The sequence below is a fragment of the Hyperolius riggenbachi genome, chromosome 12, assembly GCF_040937935.1.
Source record: "Hyperolius riggenbachi isolate aHypRig1 chromosome 12, aHypRig1.pri, whole genome shotgun sequence".
Taxonomy (NCBI): Eukaryota; Metazoa; Chordata; class Amphibia; order Anura; family Hyperoliidae; genus Hyperolius; species Hyperolius riggenbachi.
In genome coordinates, this window is record NC_090657.1 from 16026416 (window position 1) to 16043030 (window position 16615).

Here is a 16615-nt window from a genome sequence, read left to right on the forward strand (position 1 = left end):
ATATACATATATATATATATATATATATATATATATATATATATATATATATATATATATATATATATATCTGCAGTAATGTGACTTTTAAACTAGCATTCTGTCTTGCACATACTGCACAGTCTAGCCTTGACATAAACAAAGAATGTTTTGGCTACTTGTAACCAGTACGTCAACAATCTTCCAGCTTGCAAGTTAAAATAATCTTATAAGCTTTACAGCCTGGAATATGCTGAAATGTCACAGAGCAATATAAAGTACTCAAACTTTACAGTTTACAATGAAATTTGCATAGAACATTAAAACTTAAAACCTATACATATGACAACTTTTCCTGCATAAATAAAACTGCTAGAATTCTGACACTGGGTTTGTGACTTTTTGGGTTTACATGTTTGGCAGTTTATCTGACTTATTGTGCCAGTCCGTTGCCCTCCTCTTGCTTCCTGGTGCCATAGGCCATGGCCTTTGTGGCCTTGCCTTAAATCCAGCCATACATAAATACACTGGGCATGATGTAGTGTGTGTGAAATGAGGGTGACAAGGAGGAGGTGCTAGTGCTCAGCATTAGGATTGGTAGGTTGATGCTCTACAACTGATCAGTAAATGGGAATATTCTGCTGTTCTGCCATAGGCTCTGCCTCAGTCTATGGCTATGACCTGTCAGACATGGATCAGCTGCAGGAAATCCTCCACAGAGCCTCCTTCTGTCCACAGTTTGATGTGAAGTTTGATCCACTTACTGTGAAGGAAAATCTGAAGATTTTTGCTGCAATCAAAGGGATCCCATGCAATCGTGTAGAGCAAGAGGTGAACTGTTCAGCAGTCCAGGCACAGATGCTAATTCCTGCCATGAATGCTGCAGATTGTGATGTTTCCTATCACCTATCCCTTTACATTCTTTTATGCCTCTGTGAACCAAGAATGCAAGCTGAGGTGTTGGTTTATATGGTATATATTTAGCTGAGTGAATGATCCTGTCTAATAAGGGCAATAGTTGTGTTCTCTGCTCTGTGACCCTGGATGGATGCCTGCCTTATAAAGTCACACAATACTGATGTACATGGCTCCACCCACTATCATGAAATGAATTACTATGGATGTTGCATTTCAGACCAGTATTGGTGATTGTATGTGAGTCCCTTCTGTTTTTAGGAGACAATACTCTAATAATCTATTTAGCATAGGGACACATGGCAGATTTCCCCTTGAACCTCCTCTTTCTATGTATGCTCAGGTCCAGAAGGTGATTTCTGATCTACAGCTGGCAGAAGTGCAGGATCAGGAGGCTGGTACCCTCAGTGGAGGACAGAAGAGGAAGCTGACTCTGGGGATCAGCATTCTGGGGAACCCGCAGGTGAACTATGTTCAGTGTGTGATCAAATGAGGGAAATATGGAGGAGACCTCTGCTGGCCAATGTTATACGACAGCTAGGCCACCAACCCGCTGTTGGGCCTATTTAAACCAATACGATCCGTGCGTTGTGAAAGTATTCATCTCCATTATTGTCTTTTATTACATTACACTCTAGCATTAATTAATTCAGTACCTGCCACTTTGGAAATACAATATTTTTTCTGTTGGGATACAAGCAATAACTTAGACAACCACAAAAAATAATATGTGTGTGTATAGTTATTCAAACCAAATGATTTGCAGAGATGCCATTTGCTGTAGTTACAGCTGTAAGTCTCTTGGGGTGTATCTCTATAGGCATACCACATTATAGCCACTGTTTTATTTCACCAGTGAAATACCTAGAGAGCTACAAAACCTCCTTGATGTAGGAGTCTGGCCTGTTGCCTGTAGTGTTGTAACAGAGACCTCTAGAGCCCTTCTGCAGATCATGTTAAATGTATATTGGACAAATGGACAGAGTGTCAAATATACTTTTACTTCCAGACTCAGCAAATCAAACATGATAACCTGGAATATATTTTTCAATAGCTGCAAATGGGCACAAAGAGGACAGAAGGAGGCACAAAGGGGAACAAGAGGAATATACGGGGGGGGGGGGGCAGCACAAGGTGGACAGATGGAGGCAGCACAAGGTGGACAGATGGAGGCACAATGGGGGACAGAAGGAGGCACAAATGGGGACAGAAGGAGGCACAGGGGTCAGGAGGAGTCAGTCACAAAGGGGGCCAGAAAGAGGCACAGGGGGACAGAGGGACGCGCAAGGGGACAGAGGAGGACAGGAGGAGGCACAGGGGGCAGAGGTGGCACAAGGAGACAGAAGGATGGACAGAGGGAGATGCAGGGGGCCAAAGGTGGCACAGGGGACTGAAGGAGGCACTAAAGGGCACAGAAGGAGGCACAAACACCCGTGGGGGCGTGGCTTAATTCAGAGGCATGTTTTCATTCGGGGCATGGCTAAGTTAAGAGCTGGGGCTAAATCAGGGGCATGGAGCCCACCAGGATCAATGGCACTCCAGACAGTGGCCTGGAATGCTTTTGCTTAAAAACAGCCCTGCTGTCAGCTGTACAGTGAAGTATAGAAAGGGGTTACATTACGTGGACTGCAGTAGCAGTATGTTAGCTTAAAGCACTGTATAAAATGAAATGAAGGTAAGTATGTTGCACAGAATGTCTAATGTACTTTCCTTCCTTGCCATAATCTGCAATAAAGTGGGAAAGAGGGGCAGACCTTTCCTTTCTCCCTCTCTTACCATACCTCTGTTTAGTGAGAACAGATGTAGTTGGCCTCAGTAGGCTTTTGTTGTTTCCAAGACCCAGGTAAGTCTAAATTTTGTTTTTACTCTTTCAGGCAGAGAAAGAAGAAACACATCACAGCATATTTATTTGTATGCCGTGACATGGTCCACGCCTAGCTCTTTAGCTCTTACCCATGCATATACTGTATATACCTCTGCTGTTGTCTTCCAGGTTCTGCTGCTGGATGAGCCCACAGCTGGGTTGGACCCATGTTCCCGCCACCAGGTGTGGGCTATTCTGAAGGAGAGGAAGGCAGACCGGGTGACGCTGCTCAGCACTCAGTTTATGGATGAGGCCGATATTCTAGCAGGTAAGATCCCCTGGTAATGTTCCGGAGCCTGTTTACCATTCATGCTGCATACTCATCCTTATTGTAGATTTTCCTTGGCTGAAATGATTGTACCTCCTCATTTCCACCAGAAATCTAAAGTGTGCACAGGTATCTCTCAAAGGTGCATAGCCATGGAATGAATTAGTGATGATCATAATCTGCTGATTCCGATTACTAAATTTGTGCATACATTTTCGCAATTATGATCATACGTGATTACTAGTGTTGGGCGAACAGTGTTCGCCACTGTTCGGGTAATCGGGTTCTGCAGAACATCACCCTGTTCGGGTGATGTTCGAGTTTGGCCGAACACCTGATGGTGTTCGGCCTTTTAGTTCGGGTTCGCCCGAACTGCTCAATGCCCGGCCGAACAGGGCCCTGTTCGGCCGAATACGGCCCCCCTATGGGGTCGCAAGCATAAGGGGGGAGGATGCCCCGATCGCGGGGGGGGGGGGGGGCGGAAATTCCCCCCACCCCCTCCGCTAGCGCTCCCCCCTCTGCCCGCTTCCCCATAAAAAAGTTTGCGTAAAGTTAAATAGTACCGGTGGTGGCTGCTGCAGTGGCTGGCTGGCAGTGGTGTGAGTGAGGAGGAGGAGTCCGAGTAGGACGCGTTGAGGCCGGGCAGCGGGCGGTTCAGCGGTAGTACCCTTGTGGTACTTCCGCCCTTTCTCTGACCTCACGTCAGGTCAGAGAAAGGGCGGTCAGAGAAAGGGCGGAAGTAGTGTTGGGCGAACAGTGTTCGCCACTGTTCGGGTTCTGCAGAACATCACCCTGTTCGGGTGATGTTCGAGTTCGGCCGAACACCTGATGGTGCTCGGCCAAACCGTTCGGCCTCATGGCCGAACTAAGAGCGCATGGCCGAACGTTCCCCGAACGTTTGGCTAGCGCTGTGATTGGCCGAACGGGTCACGTGGTTCGGACCCGAACACGCTCTGATTGGCCGAACGGTCACGTGGCTCGGGTAAATAAATACCCGAACCACGTCATATCTCCGCCATTTCTCTGTGGGTTTAGCTTTGGGTAGGCAGGCAGGGTAGTTCGCTCTCCAGCCACGCTAGCCAGGGTCCCCCCCAGTCATTGTGTGTCGCTGCTGGGAACAGTAGTACACCGCTCGCTCAGCCACACTATATATAGCATTGTTTACTGCCACTGTGTATTTCGCTCAGCCACACTATATATAGCATTGTTTACTGCCACTCTGTGTACACCGCTCAGCCAGACTATATAGCATTGTGTGTACTGCCACTGTGTACCTTGCTCAGCCACGCTATATATAGCATTGTGTTACTGCCACTCTGTGTACACCGCTCAGCCAGACTATATAGCATTGTGTGTACTGCCACTCTGTGTACACCGCTCAGCCAGACTATATAGCATTGTTTACTGCCACTCTGTGTACACGGCTCAGCCAGACTATATAGCATTGTTTACTGCCATTCTGTATACACCGCTCAGCCAGACTATATAGCATTGTGTGTACTGCCACTCTGTGTACACCGCTCAGCCAGACTATATAGCATTGTGTGTACTGCCACTCTGTGTACACCGCTCAGCCAGACTATATAGCATTGTGTGTACTGCCACTCTGTGTACACCGCTCAGCCACACTATATAGCATTGTTTATTGCCACTCTGTGTACACCGCTCAGCCAGACTATATAGCATTGTTTACTGCCACTCTGTGTACACAGCTCAGCCAGACTATATAGCATTGTTTACTGCCACTCTGTGTTGTGTACACGGCTCAGCCACACTATATAGCATTGTTTACTGCCACTCTGTGTACACCGCTCAGCCAGACTATATAGCATTGTGTGTACTGCCACTCTGTGTACACCGCTCAGCCAGACTATATAGCATTGTGTGTACTGCCACTCTGTGTACACCGCTCAGCCAGACTATATAGCATTGTGTTTACTGCCACTCTGTGTACACCGCTCAGCCACACTATATAGCATTGCGTACTCTGCCAGTCAGTGTGTATAGTGCTGGGATCAGTAATACTCCACTCACCGCCAACCACTATATGAGCTCACCATGAGTTCCTCAGAGACCTCCGCTGTGAGCAGCACTCCCAACAACAGCAACAGCCAACGCCCCACGCAAGCTATAACATCCACCCCAGCAGCCAGTGGTCAGCAGCAGCCCTCCCCGGAGGAGAACGTTGTGTCCATCGGTCCGTCGCCAGAGCGATTAATGAGGGCTGCCATTGAGGAGATGATGGGGCCTGATGTGGAGGAGGAGGTCTGGCTCAGGCCAGCATCCCAAGTTAATGTTGAGGACGATGAGGGGTCTGTGTCTGGGGATGTTGGGGTGGCAGAGGTGGTGGGTGGGTCAGACTCAGGAGAAGAGTTGTATGATGAGGATGATGATCGGGACCATCTGTATGTGCCTCAGAGTCCGACCCCGGAAAACATATTGTATCGTGTGTTTAGGTACTAAAATCTGCGTTCCCAGTAGTGTTGGGTGAACAGTGTTCGCCACTGTTCGGGTTCTGCAGAACATCACCCCGTTCGGGGTGACTATATAGCAGACTATATAGCATTGTGTTTACTGCCACTGTGTGTACACGGCTCAGCCACACTATATAGCATTGTGTTTACTGCCACTCTGTGTCTGCTGGGAACAGTAGTACACCGCTCACCCGCCACTGTATAGCATTGTGCTCTGTGTCGCTGCTGGCAATAGTGGTACACCGCTCACCCACCACTGTATAGCATTTCTGTACTGCCACTGTACTGCTGCCAGTCAGCGTGTACTTTAAGGATAAGTGAAATGAGGAAGAAATCCGGTGAAAGAGGGAGGGGCAAGGGAAGAGGTGTTTCCCCTGACTGTTCACGTACAGGCCACAGGGGAGCACCCAAGAAAACCCACTCAATACCGCCCATGTTGTCCAGGACAACCACCCTCACAGATCCAAAACAACAGGACCAGAGAATTACTACTTGGATGACCTCTCAAGCGTCCAGCAGTGGGTTAAGCAGCACCAGCACATCACGCACGAGGTCCGAGTCCTCAGCCAGTTACAAGGAGCCAGTGGGCACAAAGCTGACACAACCGGCAGCGACACCACGCACACAACTGCCAGATAACCAGACGACGTTGAAGTGAGCTGCGCAGAGGTTGTTCTGGGGAGCTCTACTCCACGGCGGCGGCCCCCCACAATGACATATGACGAGTTTGAGGAGATGGAAGAGGAGGGTATGGACAATGTGGACATAGACCCAGATTTTGTTTGTGAACGAGAATATCGCCGTCGTAGCAGCAGCACAGATGAGTCTGTTGAAGAACCCACTGCTGCATGAGTTCGCCTTGTGCCACAAGGTAGGCGGCGTGCAATTTCAGGCACCACAAGCGTGGAAGTGAGAGGCAAAAGAGGCGCAAACAGAAATCGCCAGCAAGGCAGGTGCTCCAAAGTCTGGGCTTTCTTTGAAGACTGCACTGAGGATGTTACCATGGCGATTTGCAAGGTGTGCAAGACCGGCCTGAGCAGGGGGAAAAGTATTAACAACCTCTCCACCACCAGCATGAGCCGCCACATGATATCCAAACATCCCACTCTGTGGGCAAACGCGGCAGGACAGGGTACCACCAGCAACACTGCCTCCCTTGGGTTCACCAGACTCACCACCAGACCCGCCTCAGCAGCAGCAGTAGCCCAGCCATTGCGTGGTTCACAACATTCACAAACATCAGACGACGCTGACACTGTCACTTTCCGGAGTAGTGCTCTTGAGGTCTCCCAGTCTTCATCAAACACAACAACCAACAGCCCTTCGGTGTGCAGCCCTACGGTTCAGTTGTCTGTCTCGGAGATGTTTGAGCGCAAGAGGAAATTGCCAGCAAATGACCCCCGGGCCGTGGCAGTAACAGCCAGCATAGCCAAGCTTCTGGCCTGCGAAATGCTGCCATATCGAGTGGTGGAGACAAACAGCTTCAAGGGCATGATGTCAGTGGCCATCCCACGTTACGTGGTTCCCAGCCGCTACCACTTTGCGCGCTCTGCAGTGCCTGAGTTGCATGAGCACGTGGTCAGCAAAATAACCCGAAGCTTGAAGAATGCCGTTGCCTGCAAGGTTCACCTCACCACTGACACCTGGACGAGTGCGTTCGGCCAGGGTCGATACATCTCCCTTACCGCGCACTGGGTGAACCTTGTGGAGCCTGGCAGCGATTCCTCACCTGCTACGGCGCGGGTGTTGCCCACGCCGCAAACAGCTGCACCGCCGTCCCTCCCACTGGATAACAACAGCAGCACCTACCTCTCTGACTCCTTCTCCTCCAACGCATCTCAAAGCTGTACCTCATCCGGAAACGCTAACCCAGCACCAGCAGCAGTAGGATCGTGGAAGCAGTGCAGCACAGCTGTTGGCATGCGTCAGCAAGCGTTGCTGAAGCTGATCTGCCTTGGGGATAAGCAGCACACAGGGGAGGAAATTTGGAGGGGAATAAAGGAACAGACGGATTTGTGGCTGGCACCGCTGGACCTGAAACCGGACATGAAGCTAGACACCTGGCACGAACTGGCAATGTACGCAATAGAGGTGCTGGCTTGCCCGGCAGCCAGCGTTATGTCGGAACGCTGTTTCAGTGCTGCCGGAGGCATCGTCACAGATCGGCGTATCCACCTCTCCACAGAAAATGCAGACCGTCTGACTCAAATTAAAATGAATCAATCCTGGATTGGAAACGACTACGCAACACTCCAGGACCCCAACCAAGTAACATGACCAATGAACATCTGGGATGGTTTAGCGTTTCCGGTCCCTGTTTATTGAACCTCTCATCTGTATTACATTTATGACTGCATGGCGGCAAAAAGCATTGCTGCTATATCCGCACGCTTTTTGTCCTCATGCAAGGCCTGGGTTGTTGTGTCTCACAAAGCGTGGCCTTCTCCTCCTGCGCCTACTCCTGTTCCATCACGTCTGCTGCTGCTGGGTTAGCGTTGCCGCGTGGTCCCTGTTTATTGAACCACTTATCTTTATTACATTTATGACTGCATGGCGGTACAAAGCATGCTATCCGCACGCTTTTTGTCCTCATGCAAGGCCTGGGTTGTTGTGTCTCAAAAAGCATGGCCTTCTCCTCCTGCGCCTGCTCCTGTTCCATCACGTCTGCTGCTGCTGGGTTAGCGTTGCCGCGTGGTCCCTGTTTATTGAACCACTTATCTTTATTACATTTATGACTGCATGGCGGTACAAAGCAAGCTATCCGCACGCTTCTTGTCCTCATGCAAGGCCTGGGTTGTTGTGTCTCACAAAGCGTGGCCTTCTCCTCCTGCGCCTCCTCCTGTTCCATCACGTCTGCTGCTGCTGGGTTAGCGTTGCCGCGTGGTCCCTGTTTATTGAACCACTTATCTTTATTACATTTATGACTGCATGGCGGTACAAAGCATGCTATCCACACGCTTTTGGTCCTCATGCAAGGCCTGGGTTGTTGTGTCTCACAAAGCGTGGCCTTCTCCTCCTGCGCCTCCTCCTGTTCCATCACGTCTGCTGCTGCTGGGTTAGCGTTGCCGCGTGGTCCCTGTTTATTGAACCACTTATCTTTATTACATTTATGACTGCATGGCGGTACAAAGCATGCTATCCGCACGCTTTTTGTCCTCATGCAAGGCCTGGGTTGTTGTGTCTCAAAAAGCATGGCCTTCTCCTCCTGCGCCTGCTCCTGTTCCATCACGTCTGCTGCTGCTGGGTTAGCGTTGCCGCGTGGTCCCTGTTTATTGAACCACTTATCTTTATTACATTTATGACTGCATGGCGGTACAAAGCAAGCTATCCGCACGCTTCTTGTCCTCATGCAAGGCCTGGGTTGTTGTGTCTCACAAAGCGTGGCCTTCTCCTCCTGTGCCTCCTCCTGTGCCTCCTCCTGTTCCATCACGTCTGCTGCTGCTGGGTTAGCGTTGCCGCGTGGTCCCTGTTTATTGAACCACTTATCTTTATTACATTTATGACGGCATGGCGGTACAAAGCAAGCTATCCGCACGCTTCTTGTCCTCATGCAAGGCCTGGGTTGTTGTGTCTCAAAGCGTGGCCTTCTCCTCCTGCGCCTCCTCCTGTTCCATTATGTGTGCTGCTGCTGGGTTAGCGTTTCCAGTCCCTGTTTATTGAACCTCTCATCTGTATTACATTTATGACTGCATGGCGGCAAAAAGCATTGCTATATCCGCACGCTATTTGTCCTCATGCAAGGCCTGGGATGTTGTGTCTCAAAAAGCGTGGCCTTCTCCTCCTGCGCCTTCTCTAGTTCCATCAATGTGTGCTGCTGCTGGGTTAGCGTTTCCAATCCCTGTTTATTGAACCTCTCATCTGTATTACATTTATGACTGCATGGCGACAAAAAGCATGTTACCTGTGCAAAGAAACCTGACATTTTCCACATTTAAAAGACAGTTTTTCCTTTGAAACTTTACAATCAATTTTCTCAAAAACTATAAGCTCTTTTTCAAATATTTTTTTTTCCTCTTGTACCCACTCCCAAGGTGCACATACCCTGCAAATTTGGGGTATGTAGCATGTAAGGAAGCTTTACAAAGTACGAAAGTTCGGGTCCCCATTGACTTCCATTATGTTCGGAGTTCGGCGCGAACACCCGAACATCGCGGCGATGTTCGGCGAACGTTCGCGAACCCGAACATCTAGGTGTTCGCCCAACACTAGGCGGAAGTACCACAACGGTACTACCGCTGAACCGCCCGCTGCCCGAACCCGAATATCCAGGTGTTCGCCCAACACTAGTGATTACCATTTGGACATTCAACTGATTTTGTGTAATCCATTTATAATTTTGTGTTATTTTCATATAATTCCGTGCCAACTTTAGTATTAATAGGAAAGCCCCCATACACTTCTGTACCAGCAGTCTCTGGTCCCTTAAAGTGAACCTCCGGACTAAAAATCAACTTAGCAGAACTGAAAAGGCTTGATGTTACAGTTTCACAGCATCAGAACTTTGTTTTTCTTACCAAAGCATCATTTTTAGCTGCATTTTTAGCTAAGCTCCACCCATCAAAGAGACCTGCCCGGGCAGTTTTTCCCTGATGCTGTGCAAAGCATGATGGGATTTCCTATGCTGTTGTTCACGTTGCCTAGCAACTGGGAGGGGTGATCAGCACACAGGACAGTTGGAACTGTGTATCATACTCCCTGTCACCTTCTTTCAACCAAAAAGATGGCTGCCCTCATGAAATCACAAACATTTGCCTGTTCTTTTAAAACAGTGTGGCTAAGAGATTATATTACCTATCTATTTTAATTAACATAACTAATGTAACTTAATGACAGTATGTTTGTTTAGGCTGGAGTTCCTCTTTAAGGAGTAAAGACTGCTGGAACCGCAAACCGGGGCTTACCAACAAATCACCGCACAGACCCGCCACTCTTCCTGGTCACGCCGCCCTCCTATTGCCACAGGCAATGACAGCAGAGCTCCGTGAGCCATTCAGGGGCTGATTTAATTGGCTCCTGACCCTGTCGTCAATGGAAGACAATGGGATTAGCTCACGGTGATCACAGGGTCAGGAGCCAATGAAATCGGCTCCTGACTGGCTCACACAGCTCTGCTGTCATACTGAGCTCACTCGCTCTCTGGGCAAGTAAGCTGCGGCGAGGACAGATTGGTCGGGACTGCGCGGCAGCGATGTTGAAAGCTACATCCTGTCAAAAATAAGCGTCCACAAACAGGACGTAGATCTCAACTAGCTCGGTCCAGAAATGGTTAAAGAAAACCTGTATTGAAAAAAGTTCCCCTGGGGGGTACTCACCTCAGTAGCGGGAAGCCTATGGACCCTATCGAGGCTTCCCCTGTCCTCCTGTGTCCCACGGCGGTTTCACTGCAGCCCCGGAGCGCACAGCAACAAAACAGACAGCCTGTGCAATATTTACCTTTTCGGGCTCCAGCGGGGGCGCTGTTGCGGCTCTTCTGACGGAGATACACGAAAATAGCCGATCTCCGTCGGGTCCGCTCTACTGCTCATGCGACTTGCACCTGCGCAGTAGAGCCGTCCGACGGAGATCGGCTATCTTCGCCTATCTCCGTGGAAAGAGCGGATACTGCGCCTGCGCTGGAGCCAAAAGATAAATATTTAAATCGCCGCCACTCCGGGAGGATTTTCTCCGCTGCCGTGGGACCGAGGAGGACGGGGGAAGCCTCAATAGGATCCGGAGGCTTCCCCCACCCGAGGAGAGTACCCCCCAGGGGAGTTTTATTTCATTACAGATTTACTTTAAGGAAAATCGATTTTAAAAATGCAAAGGAGAAATGGTTTTTAAACTCAGAAAAAATTACAGTTTAGAAACCATTTTTCCGTTGCATTTTCTCAAAAACTACAAGATCTTTATGGAAAATTATTTTTTTTCCACTATTCCCCTTAGCATACAAAGCAATTTTGGTAATGATCGCATGCATGGGGGGAAAATAATGCGTAACTGCAAAATTACGGTTCCCGATTACATTTACAAATTAAATAGATTAAAATTTTACCCAAAAGTTTGCATTACATTTTCCCATCGTAATTGCGAATAATGACGCAAAATTACTATAATGCAAAATTTGTGCTTTTTAGTAGAATGAATTAAAGACCACGTGTCCCACCTCCCCCCGACCCTCTACCCACCCTTTGTTCCTATACCCCTGTATGTGGCTTCTCACAGTGATTGTGCAGGGGGTGTACACGGCTCCTCACAGTATCTGCACAGTGAGTTTACGGCTATTCAATGACTGCTGGGGGTTATATAGTTTCTTACAGTCATTACAGGTGCTGTATATGGCTTTGCACAGTGATTACAGAGGTTGCACATGGCACTGCACAGTGACTGCAGGGGCTGTAGATCTCTCCTCACATTGTCTGCAGTGTGTTATATGGCTCCTCACCATGATTGCAGGGAGAATATTGTGTTTTCCCAAAAATAAGACGCTGTCTTATATTAATTGTCCCTTCAAAAAATGTGCTAGGGCTTATTTTCGGGGAGATCTTATATTCTATGGGGGTAGCCATCATCTTCAGTGTATATAGCAGCACGGTGGCGTAGTGGTTAGCGCTCTCGTCATGCAGCGCTGGGTCCCCGGTTCGAATCCCAGCCAGGTCAACATCTGCACGGAGTTTGTATGTTCTCCCCTAATAAATAATATAGCCAGATTCCCCCTCTGCTCCCTGCAAAATAAGCCCTAGCGGCAGTCAGACCAGACCTGCGGCTCCCCATAAAAGTAGCCCTAAGCGACAGACCTGCTGCCAGCACCCCTACGCATTTTACCTCTGCTGCTCCCGCTCCTGGCCCCCTCCTAAAGAAAGTCCAGATCCCCTAAAAGAAGCCCTGCTCCCTGCAAAATAAGCCCTAGTGGCAGTCAGACCTGCGGCTCCCTATAAAAATAGCCCAGAGCAGCAAACCTGCTCCTGGCCCCACCACCAGCTTTACCTCCCCACTGCTCCTGCTCCTGGCCCCCTACTGCTGAAAGTCAGGATTCCCCTGTTTATTCGTGGCATAATTCACACTGCAGATTAGTGGTGACGTGTGGTAAAGGCAGCTAATGTGTCCGGTTACAGCGCTGCCCTATACAGGAAGTGATCTATGTTTACTTCCTGTATAGGGCAGTGCTCTTACTGGACACATTAGCTGCCTTAACCACACGTCACCACTAATCTGCAGTGTGAATTATGCCACGAATAAGCAAGGGGATCCAGACTTTCTGCAGGATGGGGGCCAGGAGCTGGAGGAGCGGGGAGGTAAAGCAAGCGGGTGGGCGGGAGCAGGTCTGCAGTTTAAGGCTTCTTTAGGGGAGTCTGGACTTTCTTCAGGAGGGGTAAGCGGGAGCAGGACAGGTCTGCTGCTTAGGGCTTCTTTTAGTGGTATGCCGTCTGACAGCCACTAGGTTTTATTTTAGGGGAGGGCTTACAGTATATTTTGCGCATACTCGAAATATATACTAGGGATTATTTTCAGGGGAGGTCTTACATTCGTGGGGAAACATGGTATTTGGCTCCATAATGACTTCAAAAAGGTCTATATTAACTATTATTATTGATTTATAAAACGCCAACATATTCCGTGGCGCTGTACAAAGTAAGAAACAAACATGGGGTACATAATAATACAGATAACAGTATACAGCAATATACAAAATACAGAAATGGTACAAAATACAGAAATGGTACAAAATACAGAAATTTGTAAATACAGTGATAAAAGTAACATGATGAATAAAATGTATAACAAATTTCAAGACACAAATGGGTGAGAGAGCCCTGCCCTTGCGAGCTTACAATCTAAAGGAATAGGTGGAAACAAGAGGTGGGATAGTATACGATAAACATACCCAGAAGCAGTGTGTTTTTACGTTATATAGTAGGAGTGCAACTTGGTCTTAGGTCAAAGGGGAAATGGCCTAAGTGTATGCTTGTTGGAAAAAGTGAGTTTTGAGGGAGTGTTTAAAGACATCAAAGGTTGTAGAGTGACGGATGTGTTGCGGAATGGAATTCCAGAGGAGGGGTGATGCACATGCAAAATCTTGTATACGTGAATGTGAGGAGTTGATTCTAGAGGAGAACAATAGAAGGTTGGTATCTGGAAACTAGTGAGGAGATGTACAGGGAAGAGAGATTGTGGAGAGCCTTGTAGGTTAAGAGTTTGAACTGGATCCTCTGTTTAATTGGTAGCCAGTGAAGAGCTTGACAGAGAGGGGCAGCAGAGGAGGAGCGAGAAGAAAGATGAATGAGACAAGCAGCCAAGTTCAGTACAGATTAGAGTGGTCTGTTACTTGGTAATCCACAAAGTAGTATGATACAATAGTCCCGACAAGATAATATTAGAGCATACAGTATATGGCTCCTCACAGTGATTACAGAGGTTTTGATTGGCTCTGAACAGTGTATTGGTAAGGGATATGCATGATGTCTCTTAGTGACTGCAGTAGGTGTGTGTGGTTCCTCACAATGACGTCCAGGAGAATATTTGGGTCCACATTGACTGCAGGAGGTATATATTGCTCCACATTTTGGTTACAGAGGTGGTATAGTGCACTGCATATCATCTAAAGGGGTAATTTCTATGGGGGCTTATATGGGTGATCACAATGACTGTAGATAGACCTAGATTATTTCTCACAATGGCTGCTGTTGAGTATATATTGGCGATCACAGTGACTGGTATTGGATATATACAGCTCCTCATAGCCATTGTAGGTGGGTATATATGTCTCTACAGAGTGACCTCAGTTGGGTATGTATGTCTCCTCACAGTAACTGCAGCTAGGTATGTATGTCTCCTAGAATGGCTGCTCTTATGTCAGGTCTTGTACTTTCACTTTTCTTCACCAAGGATCCTCTCTGGACAGATGTAGTAACGCCATCCTTTTTCACACATGTAGATCGTAAGGCTGTGATCTCTGCTGGGAGGCTGAAGTGTGTTGGGTCCTCTTTGTTCCTAAAGCGAAAATGGGGTATTGGATATCACCTGAGGTAAGTCACAGGTCTGGGCAACTTTTAGTCACACCGCCTCGAACATTGTCCGCTCACAAAATCTCACCCAACTCCCACTTACATCATCTAATTCCCTTCTTCCAGTCTCACTTTTTCACCAGGATGAGTCACAGCTAATTTTACTTCTCTGTCATATTATACCTAGTTAGAGAGGTGCCCAGACACCTCTCATGGCTCAGCTGAGGGCACTCATGTGGTTCTAAAATCAAGCTCCTATGTGTTTCATAAGGGGCCACACCTTGTACTAACCTCCTTGGGGCTTGACTCTAGTATAGCCAAACTCTGTTCCTATCTCCTTGCACTTATCTACTGGCCTCTCATTATCGGAGTTCTGAGTAGCTGAACTCCTATCCGATCCATGTGCCATCCCTACCACTATATGATGTTGAGCACACAAGAGCACATGCCGAAAATCTACTCCAATATATGTTAGCTGAGCACATGTGCCCAAAATAAGCCCCTGGTACCCCATAGCCACACATTTGCAGTGTGGCATATGGAGGTACGGAGTTGCGACAAGCACCACCATGCCCAAATTACCTGCTTCACAAAAAAAGTTGAACAAGGTAACATCCCTCTGGTGCTATGGTTTTTGGTTAGACGGGAATGCTAAAAAGATGTTATGTTGTGAAGGAGGAACTCTGCCTTCTAGTTTCATGTAGCTCAAAAGGGAACTCTGCTGTCTGCGGGCCTCAGGCCTTGCTCTTTTTACACAGGCTAGATATATACAATGACCACATGTATGTGGAGATCACACACCCAACCATACATGCTACAGTGTGCTCCTACACTAATCTATAGGAGTACCAACAAGGAGAGGAGGCTTCATACCACAGCTAGCTTCCTCCTCTGTGCACTCAACTTCTACTCTGTAATCTATGTGGAGTACAAGGCTGTGGAGTGAGTCGGAGCAATTTTTAGGTACCCGGAGTCGGAGATTGTGGTTTCATAAACTAAGGAGTCTGAGTTGAATGATTTTTGTACCGACTCCACAGCCATAGTGGAGTACCAACTCTGCCCTTATACAGTAATGACCAAATATATGTGGTAGCTACACAGCACACCAAATCTTTACTGTACAGTGATGTTTATAACACACCATAGTGTACGCAGTGTGGTTTTTCCTGGGGTTCAGTTATGATACATAGAGAACTAATTTTTTTAGGTGCAGATGTGTAGTTCTCCATCTTTTTGAACTCTTTGTCTCAAGGATGAGAGTGACATCATCTTGTGATGCTGAAATGATGACCTCCCTGATACTACAGCACATCACAAGCGCTAAACTGTCCTCCAAGAGTGACCAGGAGCTGACCTTCACCCTGCCTTTCAACACCATGGACAGCTTCCCAGGTATTGGATCACCCTGTTTCTCCACAATGTGAATGTCTTATGTGTTTTGCTTCTTAAATGCTGAACTTCTCTGCCTTTTTACATTTGTGATTACTCTCCTAAAACCTTTGTGTCTGAAATGCGTCAGTTACCTTTCTGTCTTTTAGATTTGCTAAATGAAGTTCCTAGATTTTGCTAAATGGTGTGCTGCAGGCCTCTGTGCTGAACCTGAATGCCGTATTAATACTTGAACCAACTGCCTTTCCACAGCAGGAAACACCCCCCCCCCCCAATACCATACTCTACCACCCTTCCACAACATGGACCCCTCCCTGGTACTATACTCCACTGCCCTTCCATAATGGGCTCCTCACTAATACCGTACTACACTGCCCTTCAACAACATGGACCCCTTCCTAATTCCAGATTCTGCAGCCCTTCAACAACTTGGATACCTTCCTAATGCCAGACCCCCACTGACCTTTTACAACGTGTGCACCTTTCTAATAACAGACTTTACTAACGTGCCACAACATTGTCACTTTACTAATACTAAACCCTTCGGCTTGTCCATAACATGGACACCTTCCTGATTCCAGACCCCACTGCCATTCCACAACATGAACACCTTCCTAATACTAGACTCCATTGCCCTACCCAACATGGACACCTTTATTAAACCAGACTCCATTACCTTTAGCCACATGAACACCTTTCTTAAACAAAACTCCAACAGCCTTACACAACATGGACATCTCAATAA

The 16615-nt window shown here is 47.8% G+C and overlaps 1 protein-coding gene across 4 annotated transcripts in view; it reads left to right on the plus strand.

The window, feature by feature from the left end:
* Nucleotides 1-16615, plus strand: part of LOC137542408 (ABC-type organic anion transporter ABCA8-like) — a 219540-nt gene that overhangs the window by 130390 nt on the left and 72535 nt on the right. For all 4 annotated transcript variants that reach the window (XM_068264299.1, XM_068264298.1, XM_068264300.1 and 1 more), the window contains 5 exons: nucleotides 635-810; nucleotides 1238-1357; nucleotides 2888-3026; nucleotides 14412-14502; nucleotides 15734-15873. In XM_068264299.1, coding sequence (XP_068120400.1) covers nucleotides 635-810; nucleotides 1238-1357; nucleotides 2888-3026; nucleotides 14412-14502; nucleotides 15734-15873 — 666 coding nt within the window. The remainder of the gene's footprint in view (nucleotides 1-634; nucleotides 811-1237; nucleotides 1358-2887; nucleotides 3027-14411; nucleotides 14503-15733; nucleotides 15874-16615) is intronic.